The 15,653-nt window shown below is 38.2% G+C and overlaps 1 protein-coding gene across 1 annotated transcript in view; it reads right to left on the reverse strand.

Annotated features, from left to right (window-relative positions):
• The window catches only part of Man2a1 (mannosidase alpha class 2A member 1), a 196,963-nt gene that overhangs the window by 127,676 nt on the left and 53,634 nt on the right, over positions 1 to 15,653 (reverse strand). Inside the window, exon 5 of the mRNA XM_008856011.2 lies at positions 1,939 to 2,066. Coding sequence (XP_008854233.1) covers positions 1,939 to 2,066 — 128 coding nt within the window. The remainder of the gene's footprint in view (positions 1 to 1,938; positions 2,067 to 15,653) is intronic.

Raw genomic sequence — 15,653 nt, forward strand, 5'->3', positions numbered from 1 at the left:
GAGAGAGAGGGAGAGAGAGAGAGAGAGAGAGAGAGAGAGAGAGAGAGAACTCAGGGGAGAACAGCCAAATTCTACATTAAAGATTTTAATATTGTACTGCATATAAATTGTATTTCAATAAAAGCTAAATAAAAAGAAAAACCCACAACTGAGGTTAATATACAGGTAATCTTCTTGGTCTAGGACACAGTTCAAAGTTTAAGAAAAAGGACCATCATGTACAGGGTCTCTAAGTTCCCTCAATTCCCATACCACCTTCCATGTTTGGTGATTTGTCAAGAAAACTCATGGGTCTCAGAGTATTGTCATGTAGCTATGGCCAGTTACAGAGAAAGGATAAAGCAAAATCAAGGAGAAAAGGCATGTGTAATGGACTCTTTAAGAGGAAAGCTGAAGTAAGCACCAAAGAACCTCCCCTGTGGACCTGCTGAATTCTTCCAACACCAAATTTTAACAGCATATTTGACACATCATCAACTAAGAAACTCATCACACTCGTGTCCAAGATTTCCACTGGGAGCTGGTGACAGGCACAGCCATTCTAAAACTCCAGGCTCCTGGAGTAAGACTCAGCACACTCTACAGTTTAAAAAACAGAGAGCTGCTCTTATTTAAGAAATCCAAGTTCCCTGTAGACAGCCAAGGGACAGCCTTCAAGTAAGGCCTTCAAAGGGAGACTCTCAGACCAGCTACAGTAATGTTTTTCTCCACAGATGCAGCATCTACACTGCATTATTCAAGGAAAGAGAAAAATTAAGCAAATGTGTAAAAATGTTAGTAATTAGTGAATCTGTGTGAAGGTTTTAGGTCTACTTTGCAATATTCCTACAACTTTTGTTTAGATTTAAAATTGTATCAAAATAAAAATTAGAGAAATAATTATAAGCATGGGGGATTTTTAATGCCTTAAAGAGAAAATTTTAAATAATATCTAGAAATACCTTCAATAAAAAGGATACTTACCATGAGGAAAATGCTAAAATTATATTAAAATATGAGATATTTAAAAAGAGTTACATATCAAATATTAGACATCAAGAAGATTTCAACTAGTCCTAAGATTTGGTGAACTGTAGAGGACATCTGATTCTATCATCCCAGCATCCTCTTCCTCACTTCTCTAGGTAGAAGTCTTCCCTCAGACGGGACCTATTCCATGAGTTCACTCACCTGGAGGATCTGCTGTCATAGTTCAGGTGGGGCCGACTTGCCCACCCTCCACAATTCCTTCTCCCTAGAGACCATTACCATCAAAACCACTAGGCCTTTGAGATTTCACCTCCTCCACCTCACTGAAAAGCATCTGACCCAGGTTAGACCAATGAGATAAAGTATTAAGAAAAATTCCTTCTCTTGGTTGCTAATGAGGAAAACTGAGCATTTCAGCTGACACACCATGTAGAAAAGCCATGGTGTGGTCATCTCATACACCATGTGGAAAAGCCATGGCCAAGAACAAAGCACAAACAAGATGAGACCAAGGAAACAACCTCAGCAGCTTAACAAGTCCCCGGACCCAGCCTTACCTGGAGCTATGATACCTATTCCTCTGTCCCTGGAATTCTCGATAATAAAATAATTTCTTTTTCTTCTCTTCCACCTCCATTTTGGCTTAAGCTAATAATTGGCTTTGGCCTCCTATGATCAAGTCTTAACTAATATAATTAAAATAATAAATTTCTAAATTAATAAAACAATTCGGTCAGCAGATAAAATAACAGATAAAACAAGGTCAATGATCCTAAATGAAACTATTGTATGTCTACATAATTGTCTATGACCTAATAAGTACAAATTAATGAATAATAAATTATTCAATAATTGCTAATACTAGTAAAATTAGATTGGCTGTTTGAAAAAAATACAGCCTCACCTCATATCCCCTAATATAACTTCCCAAAACAGCCCAAATTAAAGAGCAAAACCATAAATACATACCTAGATGTTTTTCCAGCCACTGATGTCCTTCAATAAGTTGGTCAATTAAGGCAAAATAATGTGGAGTAGCTTCATCAGGCATAACCCAGCCTCCAGTCACAATTTCAAGCTGACCACTTTGCAGTAAACTAGGGAGACAACAAGAAGTTACAGTAAAAAACATAAAGTTCAAAGAAGAAACTAAACTAGTATAGCATCTAAAAACAGTCTATAAAAACAGTCAGTACTTATGTTAGCTGGTAAACAAACAAACACCTTTTCTTTTCTTTTTCTTTGTCTTTTTTAAACCAGTAAAAGAGTTTCAACTTCAGGTTCCAGGAACAAAGTGCTAACAGTAAAATGCCTAGGCAAAAACACAGGTCATTTTGTCTACACGGGTACAGTACAAAGACTCCAGATGTCAAGCATGCCATGATTTATTTCTGCATCTCACAGAGCACTGAACAAAGTGTATCACTCAGGGTAGAGTTTTGGTGAGTGTTTATGGATGGCTGTCATTTTAAGAACAGGGTTTGTTTTAATATACCTACATCAAAAAGTGGTATTTATTTCTGGCCTTAGGACACCAGCAAGTTAATCAAACAGACTGCTCAGTACTAAGAGGGGGTAAACATTGTGTTCCAGATTTAGTTAAAAATGTAGGATATATATACATTAGATAGATAGATGATAGATAGATAGATAGATGATAGATAGATAGATAGATAGATAGATAGAGCTTATTTTTCATGATTTGCTGTAAAGCTTTAACATTATTATTTGTCTTTTGGGTACTCCTTTTTCATAATATCAGTCAAGGTAATGAGATACCCATCCCCAGTAAAATAGAATTGTTAAAAAGATGTCTTTTGGGGTTGAAGAGATGGCTTAGTCGTTAAAAGCACTGGCTGTTCTTGCAGAGGACCCAGGTTCAATTCCCAGCACCCACATGGCAGCTAACAGTCCATAACTCCAGTTCTAGGATGCCCTCTTTTGACCTCCATGGGCATTGCACAACACAGGTACACTTACACACATGTAGGCAATACATATAAAATAAAAAATAATAAATAAAATATTTAGAAAAAAAAGATCTCTTTCTCTGAAAAGAAAAAAAAATAGGAACTATTAGGAGTTTCAAAAGTATCTAAGAAAAGTATAAAAGTCAAGAATTTAAGCAAATATCTTAAATACCACAGACCTGTCTGTTTGGACCATGATGAGAAGTTTCAGAAAGAAGCCAGGAAGCTTTATTAAGTACAAAGAATTAACAAAAAAAAAAAAAAGCCAGAATTTCTAAAAACTGTATATATCTAAGAATACAACTAAATCTTAGACTACGGCACCACACCTCCTTGCTGACAAAGCTTTGTGTAGTTAATTTTTTGTATTGATTCTTGTGCCTGACCTAGTAACATTCTAGAGGCTGTGTGGATTTGACCCTTACACCTCAAGACCAGAGCTTGACAACCTGAGATGCAAGCACAGACTAAAGTTTAAACACTGCCCACCAAATGCGGAAATGCTTTCAATTTAATATTTCATATCCTAATAAAGTGTGTTGAAAATTTCAGATACAATTGCTTAAAAACAAATTATGTGCTGACCTTGAATATATAGTAGGAACTATAGCTTAAGAGAAAACAAATGGAAGGGAAATAAAATCACTCCCAAGACAGAACTTTTCAATCTCTATCAGTTTTATTTGGCTGTATAACTGCTGTCCCATGCGCATGAATGGGAACAGTCAACCGAAGAAAGCATTATGCATTTTATACAGGTGGGCCATTTCCCCAGCTGCATTTGTTAGTAACTCATTCCTTCCCCTTCCTCTGGATGCCAGTGATGTTGCTCTGATGGTATACAGAGATCTTTCTGTGCACAATAGTTACTTTAAAGATTAAGCCTCCCACTAAGATGTTATCAAGCATTTTCATATTTCTTCTCTTTCCCAACCTTGATAGCTCCAGCTGCCTTGCTATCTCAAGCCAAATATAATTACCCAGAAGTCTGCATGAACATCCAAGCTAATTCAGCAATCCTCTGTAACCCCCCTTCTATGATATCACAGCCTTTATCATGAACCAAAATTACCTGTTTATTCTTAGTCTCCTCTCCCACTTCCTCCCTCCCACCATTAGAACACAGCTCCAAAAGAACAGGAACTAGGACATGCTGTTGCATGTCTGAGAAGCCTGCTTTGAGGAATAAATGCATGCGTCTAATAAACTAACATTAGTATTTAAAAGGCTGTTTACATTAGGTGAAAATATATTGGTAAGGGACGAATCAGTTAAAATGAAATTTCAATAATGTAGATAGTGGTCAAAAATCTGAAAGAAGGAAAAAGTCATTTCGGGAAAAAGTATCCTTGGGAATTAGGAAATAATTGGAGCAAGAAGAAACGAATACCTCAAAGACGACTTGAAGTTTCAAATCCAGGTGTTTAATACAGTAATGTTAATAAACAGTGGTGGTGAGTTGGGAAAGAAAGTCACTTTGCAATAATGAACATAAATTTTGTCTGGACACTCAATGAGGGTGAAGTTCCCAAAAGGGATTAACAGCAATTGAAAGTTAGATTAGGAAAAGGCTCATAGACAAAAATTGCTGCAAAGGACTGAAAGAAAAGAAAATAGTAAGGATGGGAAATGAAAAAAAGATCAAATGAGAGTCACAAATCAAGTAGAAAGATAACAGGAAAGGGAAGTGATAAGAAATGTCAAAAACAAATCAATCTATAAAAACACCTAGAAAAAAGTAATAAAGAGAAATCTGTCCTTCACTTGGTAAAAAGTATTGAAACACCATATATGTAACCTGTAACAGACACATGGTAGGTGAGACTATAACGCTGAGAAGTGGATTTTTCAAATATTGGGATTATTAATACAGTCATCAAATCACTGGAAATGAAATGGATTAACTTAGGCTTTTCTTTTTAAAGTTTTTCTTTGTTTTATCTTTTTCAGAGTGATTAAAAAGAAGCTCACATGAAAAAGCCAAGAAATTATGGACTGAAAACCAAGGGACTTTCGTATAAAACTGCATGCTCCCATTGGCTTCTAGAAAATCTGCATGAAAGGGTCAAACCCAAAACAAAGGATGTCACAAAAGCACATCAGAAAGAGCACAGGTTGTAGTTTTTGTAACCATGGTTATCTAATCAGAACAAAACACTATGTGAAAGAAAACAGCATGAATCTTAAATACGCAGCTGTAGCCTAAGTAATATGATATAACAGAAATAATCAGGTTAGTGAGTTCATCCATTTGATTGCACCATCTGTTTTTCCTACTGTGTGACCCTTTGAACTATTCAAATAATAGTTTAAAAAAATATGAAATAACGTTTCTCACTGGCAGGAACGTTTGGTTTGACATAAAATATTTATTATGTTAAGCAAAAATACTTGCCATGTAACCATTCACCATCATCATCAACAACAAAAGAAGTACACAATTTGCCCTATATTATGCTTATAAATGTAAGAACAGAAAAGGAATGAGCCTACAAAAAAAGTGCCATTCTTAAAAAATCTCTATTCTTAGTTAATATCAAATTAAAATAAACTAAGTGTACTTTCAAGACTTTAATATGAAAAAGAATCAATAATGGGACATACTTGTAACTACAGAAAAATTTACTTAAACAAATATAGGCACTTCCAAGTATTTAGTGTTCAACAGCATCGACGAACTCTGTGAAATTATGAGAAAAGCAATTAAGCAAGGCATGCCCAACCCATGAAGTCTCTTCCTTAGCTTCTACCAAAATGCTCTCTCTGCCTTCTGGCAAACGTTTTACGTGTATACTTCATAATCTTACTTCATAAGTATAAGACCTACCAGCAAATCTGAGAAGAGAAGATATATCTTAGCAATCCAGAAGCCCAGAAACCAGGCATTATCTGTCGAAATTAACAAGACCCTACACTCAGGCATAATGATGCAAGCATTTAATCCCAGCACTCAAGAGGCAGAGGCAGGCAGATCTGTGAGTTCCAGGCCAGTCAGGATACATAACTGAGACTCTATCTCAAAAAAATTAAAATTAAGGAAAACAAAAAACAAAAAAACAAGACTCGTGCTTCACTTTTTACAATGGTGAACTGACTTACAGAAGACATTAACTATATCTCCGTGCTTTTATTTCCATGCTGGGGAATTTGGTAAAAACCTTGAGGATGCAACTGATGAAAAGTAAATTGAGCATATCTGTCACTGCACATTTTGCCCAAGATGCAGAATTTAGAATTAAGAATTTACTACCAAGCTCAAGAGGCTGCAAATCCCTTTCAGTGAATGTCATTCTTTCCTCTATGTAGACTCCTCAGACATTTGGAATTTGGTAACACACAGAAAGATACATTCAAAGACTATGCCCCTAATGGGGAAATTGTTACAGACAACTTAGTAACAAACAATGCATCATTTAGCAAGCTTTAAAGAATCACAAATGAATTTCACATGAGAAAATGAGATGAATTTGTAATCACACGTTGGGGAAAATATGAAATAATACAAGATGACATACAGGGTTTCATTCTTAAATAAAAAATTAGTTAAATGGAAAAGTAAAAAAGATGGAGTCTCCCACAGAATCAATTTATGCCCTGAAGACATCTGCTAATAAGATTCACTGATGCATATTCCTTTTGTACAAAGTATCTAGTGTAAGAGCAAAAATAAGATTGCTTTAAACCCTTCATGTAATAACTGAGGCTCCATCTTCAGAGATTTAGTATAAGAGAAAAAGGAAAAAATGAGTTGTCTCTCCACTATTCCTTCCTCCTTTTATTCCAGACTTGCCCCTCCCCTCGGCTTGCCATGAAGTCCCAGCTGTGGCCTGGAACTTGCTATATAGACCAGGCTGGTTTCAATCTCACAGAGATATCCTGCCTCTCTGCTTCCTAAATGCTGAGCCTAAAGGCATGAACCATAATCCATGCCAGGCAACATCTTCCCATCTAAAATTGGTCTAACTGGCTCCTGGGAATTCACTGCTGGCTACCACATCCTACCCAAATCTCAACAAAATTGTTACTTTTATATAATCCAATACCTTTCTTTCATAACATTAATGGCCAAAGTTAAGTATGCATGTACATGTTTAGTATAGTTTTCTTCTAGGAGATTGCAAGCTCCAGGAGGGCAGGAATTACATCTGCTTTGTTCATCATTTAACACTCTGTAGTTCTTATTAGCATAAAAACATAAGAAAACAGTACCAATAACACATGGGAAAAACAAAGGACAGGTAGCAGACATTTCAGAAATAACTGACTTCTAAAAATGAAAAAGAAAAGTAACCTCACTCAGAAGGAAATACAAGCTATAACTAATGGCATGCCACTTTCTCACCTATCAGTTTAGAAAGATCAAAAGGTTACACAGCATTATGTGACACTACAGATGTGTGGAAACAGGCATTCGCACATGCACCTGCCAGAAACCACTGAACTGTATATATGTTTTATCTAAGCTCACTCAAAAAAAATCAGAAAATCTTTTGCAATAAAACTAGAAACACTAAAGAGAAAAGATATATTATATATTAGTAAAGGACCAAAAATAAAAATACATGGTCTCCAGTTGGCAGCAGTTAAGTCTCATTTATAGAAGACTTCATGAAAGACTCTCCATATATATACTTCATTAATTAATCTTTTATTGCTGAGTAGTAGTCTACTGATTTTTAATCTATCATCTTGTTGATGGACATTTGAACTGTCTCCAGTCTGCTATGGATGTGGCCTGTCTCCAGTCTGCTATGAAAAGGTTTATATAGGTCTTTTGCAAACATGATCTTGTTTCTCTCAGGCAAATTTCTAGACTCACAAAGCATATGCCCATTTGGAAAACTCTTCAGCAGCTTTGTGGAAAGTCACACCTTTTAAGTTCCACCAGCAATCTACTAAAGTTTTACAGATGCTACACATTCTCAGCAAACTTTGGTGATTTTTTGGGGGGGGGTCTTTTTGGGACAGGGTCTCCCTGTAACCCCAGCAAGCCTGGAACTCACCATGTAGACCAGGCTGGCCTTAATCTCACAGAGATCTGCCTGCCTCTGCCTCCCAAGGACTAGGATTAAAAGTGCCTGGTCCAGTCTTTTTTAACTTGTGTGAAACAAAATCTCCCTGACTGGCCTCTGCACACATCCTCTGCCCTGAGGCTACAGTCTAATCAATTTCTTTCAGAAGTCTGAGGTATGCTGCCCTTGCTAATCTTTGGCCTATAACCACAATTTTGTCCTCAGAACCTAGAATTCCTGGTTGGCTAGTTGTCACCCTCAGGTTTCACCTTGAACACCTCCTGCTTCCAAGACCCTTCTTGTTCCATTAAAGAAAACACTTTCTTGTAATGCTATGTTTAACTGTGCCTTGTCTGTTCACTGAAACTTACCTTTGATCCTGGCAATGTAAATATTTGTTGTATTGATAGTACAGTAAATAAGGGAAGGCTTCTGAGATGACATTTCAGGTGAGTCTTGGGAAAGGAGTGGGACTGAAATTATCCATTGCATAAAGGGAAAAAAAAAATCCAAGTGAAATACACAGGCAAATCTCCATGCAAGCAGTGTGTATGAGGACACCAGCAGCTCAGTATGCCTAAGAGTCTAGGGCCACGCCAGCCTCAAACTCACTGACCTTATCAGCATGCCTCAGAGCAGAGCGTGTGGCAGGAAACTATAGAGATAAAGGCTGACAGATGGCGAGGAGCCTGAGCAAGTCAGTCTGTGCCAAAGATGTGTCTGCACCTATTGACAAACAAGTGTCAAAGAAGCACCTAAGAGCATAGAAGTAGCACGGTAAGGCTAGAAGAACAAACTCAAAGCAGCTGTTGGGGACATGCAGGGTATTCTGAAGTGGCAGGGCTGTAAACAGGAAGATAACCTGTGGTCTTCACAATAGCATGAAGAAGAGCAATTGAGATGGAAGTAAAAAGTCTGATCCAGGGATACAGAACAAGCAGGACTGACCAGGCTTCTGAACTGACTGGATGTGGCCTGGTTGGAAGTGAAGAGCCACAAAGGTCAAGAGCACTGGTTCTAGGGGAACAGTGCCTGAGTCTCGTCCTTTCTCCAGGCCTATAGATGGGTGTCATTAGACATACTCCATAATTCTTTTGCCTCAGTTTCCTCAAAGGCAGAATGAGGATAATAAACAGCCTTTACTCAACAGAAAGCTAGAGGATTGCCTGAATAAATGAATGCATGAACAGGCCTGGCACACAGCACACGTGCACACACACACACACACACACACACACACACACACACAGACACACACACACAGTATACTTTTGATTTACCAGACCATTAACCAGGAAGAAGAAAGAAGTCAAGTCTGCAGCTTCAGGCCTGAAAGCAGCTCAAATGCTGGGCAATTAGAACAACAGTAGATGGACATGCCAAATCAGGAGAGGAGAGAATGGGGTGTGAGACACACACACACACAGTATACTTTTGATTTACCAGACCATTAACCAGGAAGAAGAAAGAAGTCAAGTCTGCAGCTTCAGGCCTGAAAGCAGCTCAAATGCTGGGCAATTAGAACAACAGTAGATGGACATGCCAAATCAGGAGAGGAGAGAATGGGGTGTGACCCCACAGGTGAGGAGATGAGCAGAGGAAACCAGGGAACTGGGTATTTTAGAACTGTGTGAACTACTTTGATCCCTCTGATGAAACGCTAAGCATCTGTAGCCTCTATACTCAATCCAAATCTGCAACTGACTTTAAACTTCATACTACACTTGCTTCACACTGCTCTGCAAATTTTACAGCAACCTTCAGTAAAATACCATACTCTGACCCATATAAAATGTATGAGAAACAAGTCTTTATAAGAGCATTAATGTCCATTTTTCTGGGGAAAACTAAGTATGCACCAGGCCTGGAACATCAGTTGTTTCAATTCTTAGTATTTAAGAAAGTAATCACAAATATTTGTCTGATTTCAATAAGCAAAAATAGGTTAAAATTTTCACTTAAATAAAACCCAGAGAAAATGTAAAAGGATGCTTGAAATATTAGATAAACAGACTACGCATTCTTGGAAAAGTAATAAAACCCAGTAATATGTTAAAGATACCAAGTCTACACTGGCTGATGGTGTGAGAGACATGAGGGTATTTCACACCGAAAGTCCACAGAGAGACTCGTTAAGACATGAGTGAACACACAGTGTTCCAGATTCCAACTGCTCAGTGCGCTTTTGCACTAAACACCAGTCGTGACAGCAGGTGCAGAATAAAAGGCCATTCCAATGTCTCAGAGGCTGGGGGGAGCAATAAATTTGTGCTGGATGCCAGTCAAAGGAAATGCTAAAGGAGCAGTGCTGGATGATCAAATGTTAGTCAGCCCCGTCACTCTGAATACTGGTTCACATTTCAATGGATTATAAACATTATGTAGTATTTAACTTCACGTAGCCAAAAATATCCAAATATGAAGCTGGAAAGGTAAATAAAACAAACAGACAGAAAACGAGGTTACTTAGTGGAAGGCAGTTTCTTTAAAATCCTCTAGATAAGTGTTCAAAGGGAACTGTGACTATAACTGATTAAATTATTTTGAATTACCAAAAACAACAGAATGCTGGATGTTGTTTGCATGGATCTTTCTTTAGTTAACTAGATTTTCATTTCTAAAGGCTTATGGAGCTGAATCCTATCATGGGGGGGGGGCTACAGGGGGAAGAACACAACATATCCAAGGGGTCACTGCTCAGGTACATTATGGCATCACTTCAGCTGTGTTTCTATTAAGTTCCCACAACCAACTGGCATCCTTCCAGGACAATGAACGCTTAAGTGAACTCTTCTGTGATTCACAGGCTCAGCTCTACAGTAGCTAGCTTGGACCTCTAGATGTAGGCACTTAATCTATAGCTCATCTTCAAAAAGGAAAAAATAAGCCATCATAAACATTACATCAGGAGCCAAAAAAAGAAAGAGTCCAACAGTAATGCTACTTAGTATTAGTTAAGAATTTTAAATAAAGGGAATAAAATCTAAGGATCTATTAAGTTTTCCACAAAAGGCACAGATGTGGCTTATGTTAGCCAACAAACACTAAAAATGTTATATTCCAGTAAGAAAAACAAATGCTATTACTCCAGTTCTACAGTTAAATGCATACATGAATAAAATATTTATAGCTAGAAGAGAATTTCAGCAAATCTTGACCAAAACCAAACTCAGTATTCTAAAATAGCTATATGTTTTTTTGTCAAGCGAAATGGCACTTCTGCCCACCAGGCCTTTATTTCCCACTGCCAAAGCAGCAGCTTCGAAAAGGAGTTTGCAGAAGATAATGGACTGATTTGCATCATGCCTCCCTCCAATCTTATCCTCTCTCTTAAATATTGGGTTGAATCCTATGAAACTGGCATTTTAGCATATTAAAAATGACCAGCTATTGACAGTTTTATATGGTTCAAGCTAAGTGAAATGGACAACAGCAAAGAAAAATTAAGAGACAAAACTTGCATTCAGTGAAAATCAAGAGAAAGGAGCCATCCTCGTGCCATAAAATTGGCAACACTTCTGAGAGGGCACGGAATATGAAGGGAATTCTAGTATACTACCCATAACTGGCTGTATGGAAAACCCGGATGGAGTCTTGTACCATGAATGAAGACTTGGAAATCAGCAGCAGCCCCTAATTTGGAGGGTGGTCAAGGACTGAGGCAAAGCTTAATGTCAGACTCTAACTGCAATCTCTACTGTATGAGAGCTTCTCCCATGCACACTGCTATTACCAGCTGCTCAATCCATGCTACCACCTTGATTTCCCCTATTTCAAAAAGAATTAAGAAACAGAAATTAGTAAAGAAAAATAGATTTGCTTACAGTTTACACAGAATGAGAGGGAGGAGCTCTGTCTCTGTTTTTCTCATAGTAGCGATACAACTTTACAGACGAGGTGAAACAAAGGCCAGAAAAAAGGCACAAACTGATTTATCTGTGTGTAAACTGTCAGACTGTAAAATCCCTTCCTGGGAGGTCAGTTCCTCTTTGGCACCAGGGCTTTCTTAGGCCTTTCCCTCTACCAGTAAGGGATTCTTGAGGAAACTTCAATTCTTTAACACCCATTATTTTAGGGTTCTAGTTTCACTGCCTGCTATAGAGGCAACTCCTGACCTATTCTGAGTGGAATCCACCAGGGTAGGCCTCACCTTACCTAACACAGCATGCAGCACAGTATTCTTGTAAAGGTGCCTGCACTCTGCCCCACTCTCTTATGACACAACACACACAGCCTGCATCCCCTACCTAGCTTTACAGGCCACACAAAAAAAAAGATAAGAAACCCTACCCAGACTCAATTTCACCAAAGAAAGAGAAAGGAGGCAGACCTGGGCATTCCTTCTACAGTCTTCCCAGCCCAAACTCCCCACTCCCATGGCCCCTGGCCTGATCCTATTTATAACTTGGGCACCTTTCCACCTGCTGGAATTCTGATGCTCATGGACTCGTCCAGAATTCTTTTCACTGACAAAGGAGCTAAGGAGGTATATCACCTACTATTCTTCTTTGTAAGAAACACAAACTGACTCTGGAAAGCAAATGGGTTGGAGGACATTCCTGGGTACAAACAATTGAGTGAAAAGTCCAGGCTCAACAAGGGGCTGGAAGAAAATGAGGCCCCAATGCAGAATCCATGAGACCATGCCACAGGTCAGGAAGGTGCAAACTTCCCTTAATGTCTGCTCCCTTCCCTTCTATCTGTCAACCCTTGACACACTCTCTTAAGACTCAAAACCTTGGGAAATAATATGCTGATTAACTTAGTCCAGATGACAGCTGACCTGTCTGGATAAGGGCAGAGAGATGGAGCTTTAACTTCTCTGCATGAGGGACCTTTTCCCAAAGGAAATCAGGTGAAGTCACGATGAACAGTCAGAAAGGGAACAGCCAGCAGTTGGTAAGAGAAGGAAGAGCTTTAATCATGTTAATACTGTGTGGGATGAATGTAAAGGACATTCTGGACACCCAAACAAAGAACACATAACTAAAGTTCAGGCAAAGCACTCTAGGGAAGGGAGAGGGAGACTCATACAACAGACAACAGAAGCAGGACTGCAACAGGTGCTCCCAAAACACGAACAGGTGCTCCCCAAATGCAGTGAACTCAACAAAGAAAGTAACAGGAAAATGCATATAAAAAAGAGACTAGCCCCAATGGCCAGGTAGTGTGATTCTAAGATAAATGAAACAAAAGCAGTATTCAGTGAGGAAGTACAGAGCACATATGCTGAGGGAAATTCAAATTGATGGGTGGGAAACAATGAAAAGTTAACGACAGATAACAGTGAGAATGTAGAATTTCATAGACGTTTTAAATTCTAAAAACATTTGAGCATAGGATTTTAAAAAGTTATCTTCAATGAAACATTATATAAGCAAGCTTTTTAAAGACAGAACAGAAACATAAATTTATAATTAACTCTCCTATTAAAAGATGAAGACTCTCAAGATTACTTAAGAACTAAAAATTACATAAAGTGTCCAAGAAAAATATCCCAAGTGGAAAATAAATGTTAATATGTATTTGGTACTTAAAAAAGTATTTCAGCCAGGCTGGGCATGTAGCTTAGCTGTAAAACACTATTCTAATATTGTGAGACCTTGGGTTCAATTCCCAGCACTGCAAATAATAAATAAACAAACAAATAAATAATAAAATGTGCCAAGGATGTGCTAAGAAAGCATCTTATTTATATTAATTCAATCCTCATAAAACCCAACAAACAAGCTCTGATAGTATCTCCATTTGACAAATACACTGCAGCACAGAGAAATTATGTAACTTTCCCAGGCATACATAATAGATGAGAACTGTCAGGATTTGAACCCAGGTGTGCCCAGACTCAGCATGTCCATACTCACCATTCCAAACTGGCTGTCCTCAAATAAAAAAGAAACAACAAAAAGAGTGGCAGGGATAGCAATACCAGTCATTAAAGGAAGAACCAATTCTTAAATGGTGAGAGAGACAACTGAAGCTTAAGAAAAAGAATCAATATCTGGGAATACCCTGTCTCAGAACTGGTGTTCAGGAGTGTGGATGGGAGGGAGGGAAGGAGGGGCTAATAAAGAGGCAAATGGATCAGGAGAAAAAAAAAAAGGTGGCAAAAAAACAGAAGCAAAAAGTAAACACATTCAGTTCTGCTGTAAATATTTTTATAAAAATGAGGATGTGGGCTGGAGAGCTGGCTCAATGTGTAAAGGTGCCTACGACTAAGCCTGAGGACCTCAGTTTGATCCCTAGGATCCACATGATAGAAGAAGAGTATCAACTTCTACGAGCTGTCCTCTGGCCTCCAAGTGTTCATACACTTAAGTAGACACACAACAAAGAAACACACAAACAAACAAATGCAATTTTAAAAAGGAATTTTCTCCAAAGTGTTCAATTCTGTTCAGGAACAAATTTTGTCTATGTGCAACTTAGTCCCTGAGAAACAGTAGGTGAAGCAGGTTACCCAGCTGAATGGAGCCCTGCAGAAACACACTTGCGCACATCCACCACTGCCCTGGGTTCATCACAGTGCCAACCACACTCATGAACATCCCCTGCACTTCATAGAGGATCTCAGAAAACACACCTGCCACAGTTTCACAATCACTCACCTCTATCCTACTCCTGATACCCACTTCCACTGGCAAACTTCAGAGCTTTTTCAAGGTAAATGGCACATTTTTCATAGCATGTATGCAGTCCTTAACTAAGTGGACTAGTGTCTTTATTGGGGCTCCTTTTCCAAGTTCCTGTGTGTGTGTCATTAATGAAGTTGTTAAATGCTGAGTCCCTCACCAACCTCTATTTTTTCCACAAGCCCTGTGATTCTATTGCACAATTTTGCATAACAGTGATTTTTAGGAATGTGGCTGTGGCATGACGGAACTGAATGCACACAGGTAAAAACAGTAATTATAAAACACTGACTCAGCAGATACCAATCAAAATCTATTCTACACACACTTCCCTCCAAATAACAGTAAGAAGGTTCAACACTGGTCACACATTAAGACTAAAGTGTAAAGAATTCTACAGAATGAAACTTGTAGAGTTCATGCTCTGATAGGACATTAAAGCTAACTTTTAATATAAGTGGGGAAAATGGCACTTACAAGTTGAAAATTATTCTCCCTGCAAACTCAAGTCAAAAAGAAACAAACGTTAAGTACAGTTTTAGAATATTTAGGGAAAAAATAATGAGAAAATGACATAAAAATTTCAAAGCTAGTTAAGTTAAAACAGTGCTAAAAGGCAAGCTGACTGAGGTATACTTCCTATTAGGATAAATGGACTGTCCATTTAGTGCTGGTGCAGCAGGAGATAAAATTATGAATGAAGAAGAGCAGAAAGGTTAAAAAAAAAAAGAAGCAGTAAACTACAAATATATTCTGGAGGTATGGCATTGGGCAAAATCCAACAAAAATAAAGTTTTACCAATCTAATTTTAAAACTGAAGAAAAAACTCAGAGAAGTAATTTTAAAAGATAGAAAAAAAAAAAAAAACTACAGACAGGATACAGCCTTAAAACCTAAACAGGTTCAGTAAAATTTCTATAAAAATTACCTTTTAGCCAGGTGTGGTGGCGCACGCCTTTAATCTCAGCACTCAGGGGGCAGAGGCAGGCGGATCTCTGTGAGTTTAAGGTCCACCTGGTCTACATAGTGAGTTCCAGGACAGCTAGGGCTATAGGGAGACCCTGTCTCA

Source organism: Nannospalax galili, unplaced genomic scaffold (genome assembly GCF_000622305.1).
Source record: "Nannospalax galili isolate Female #2095 unplaced genomic scaffold, S.galili_v1.0 scaffold27, whole genome shotgun sequence".
NCBI classification, from domain to species: domain Eukaryota; kingdom Metazoa; phylum Chordata; class Mammalia; order Rodentia; family Spalacidae; genus Nannospalax; species Nannospalax galili.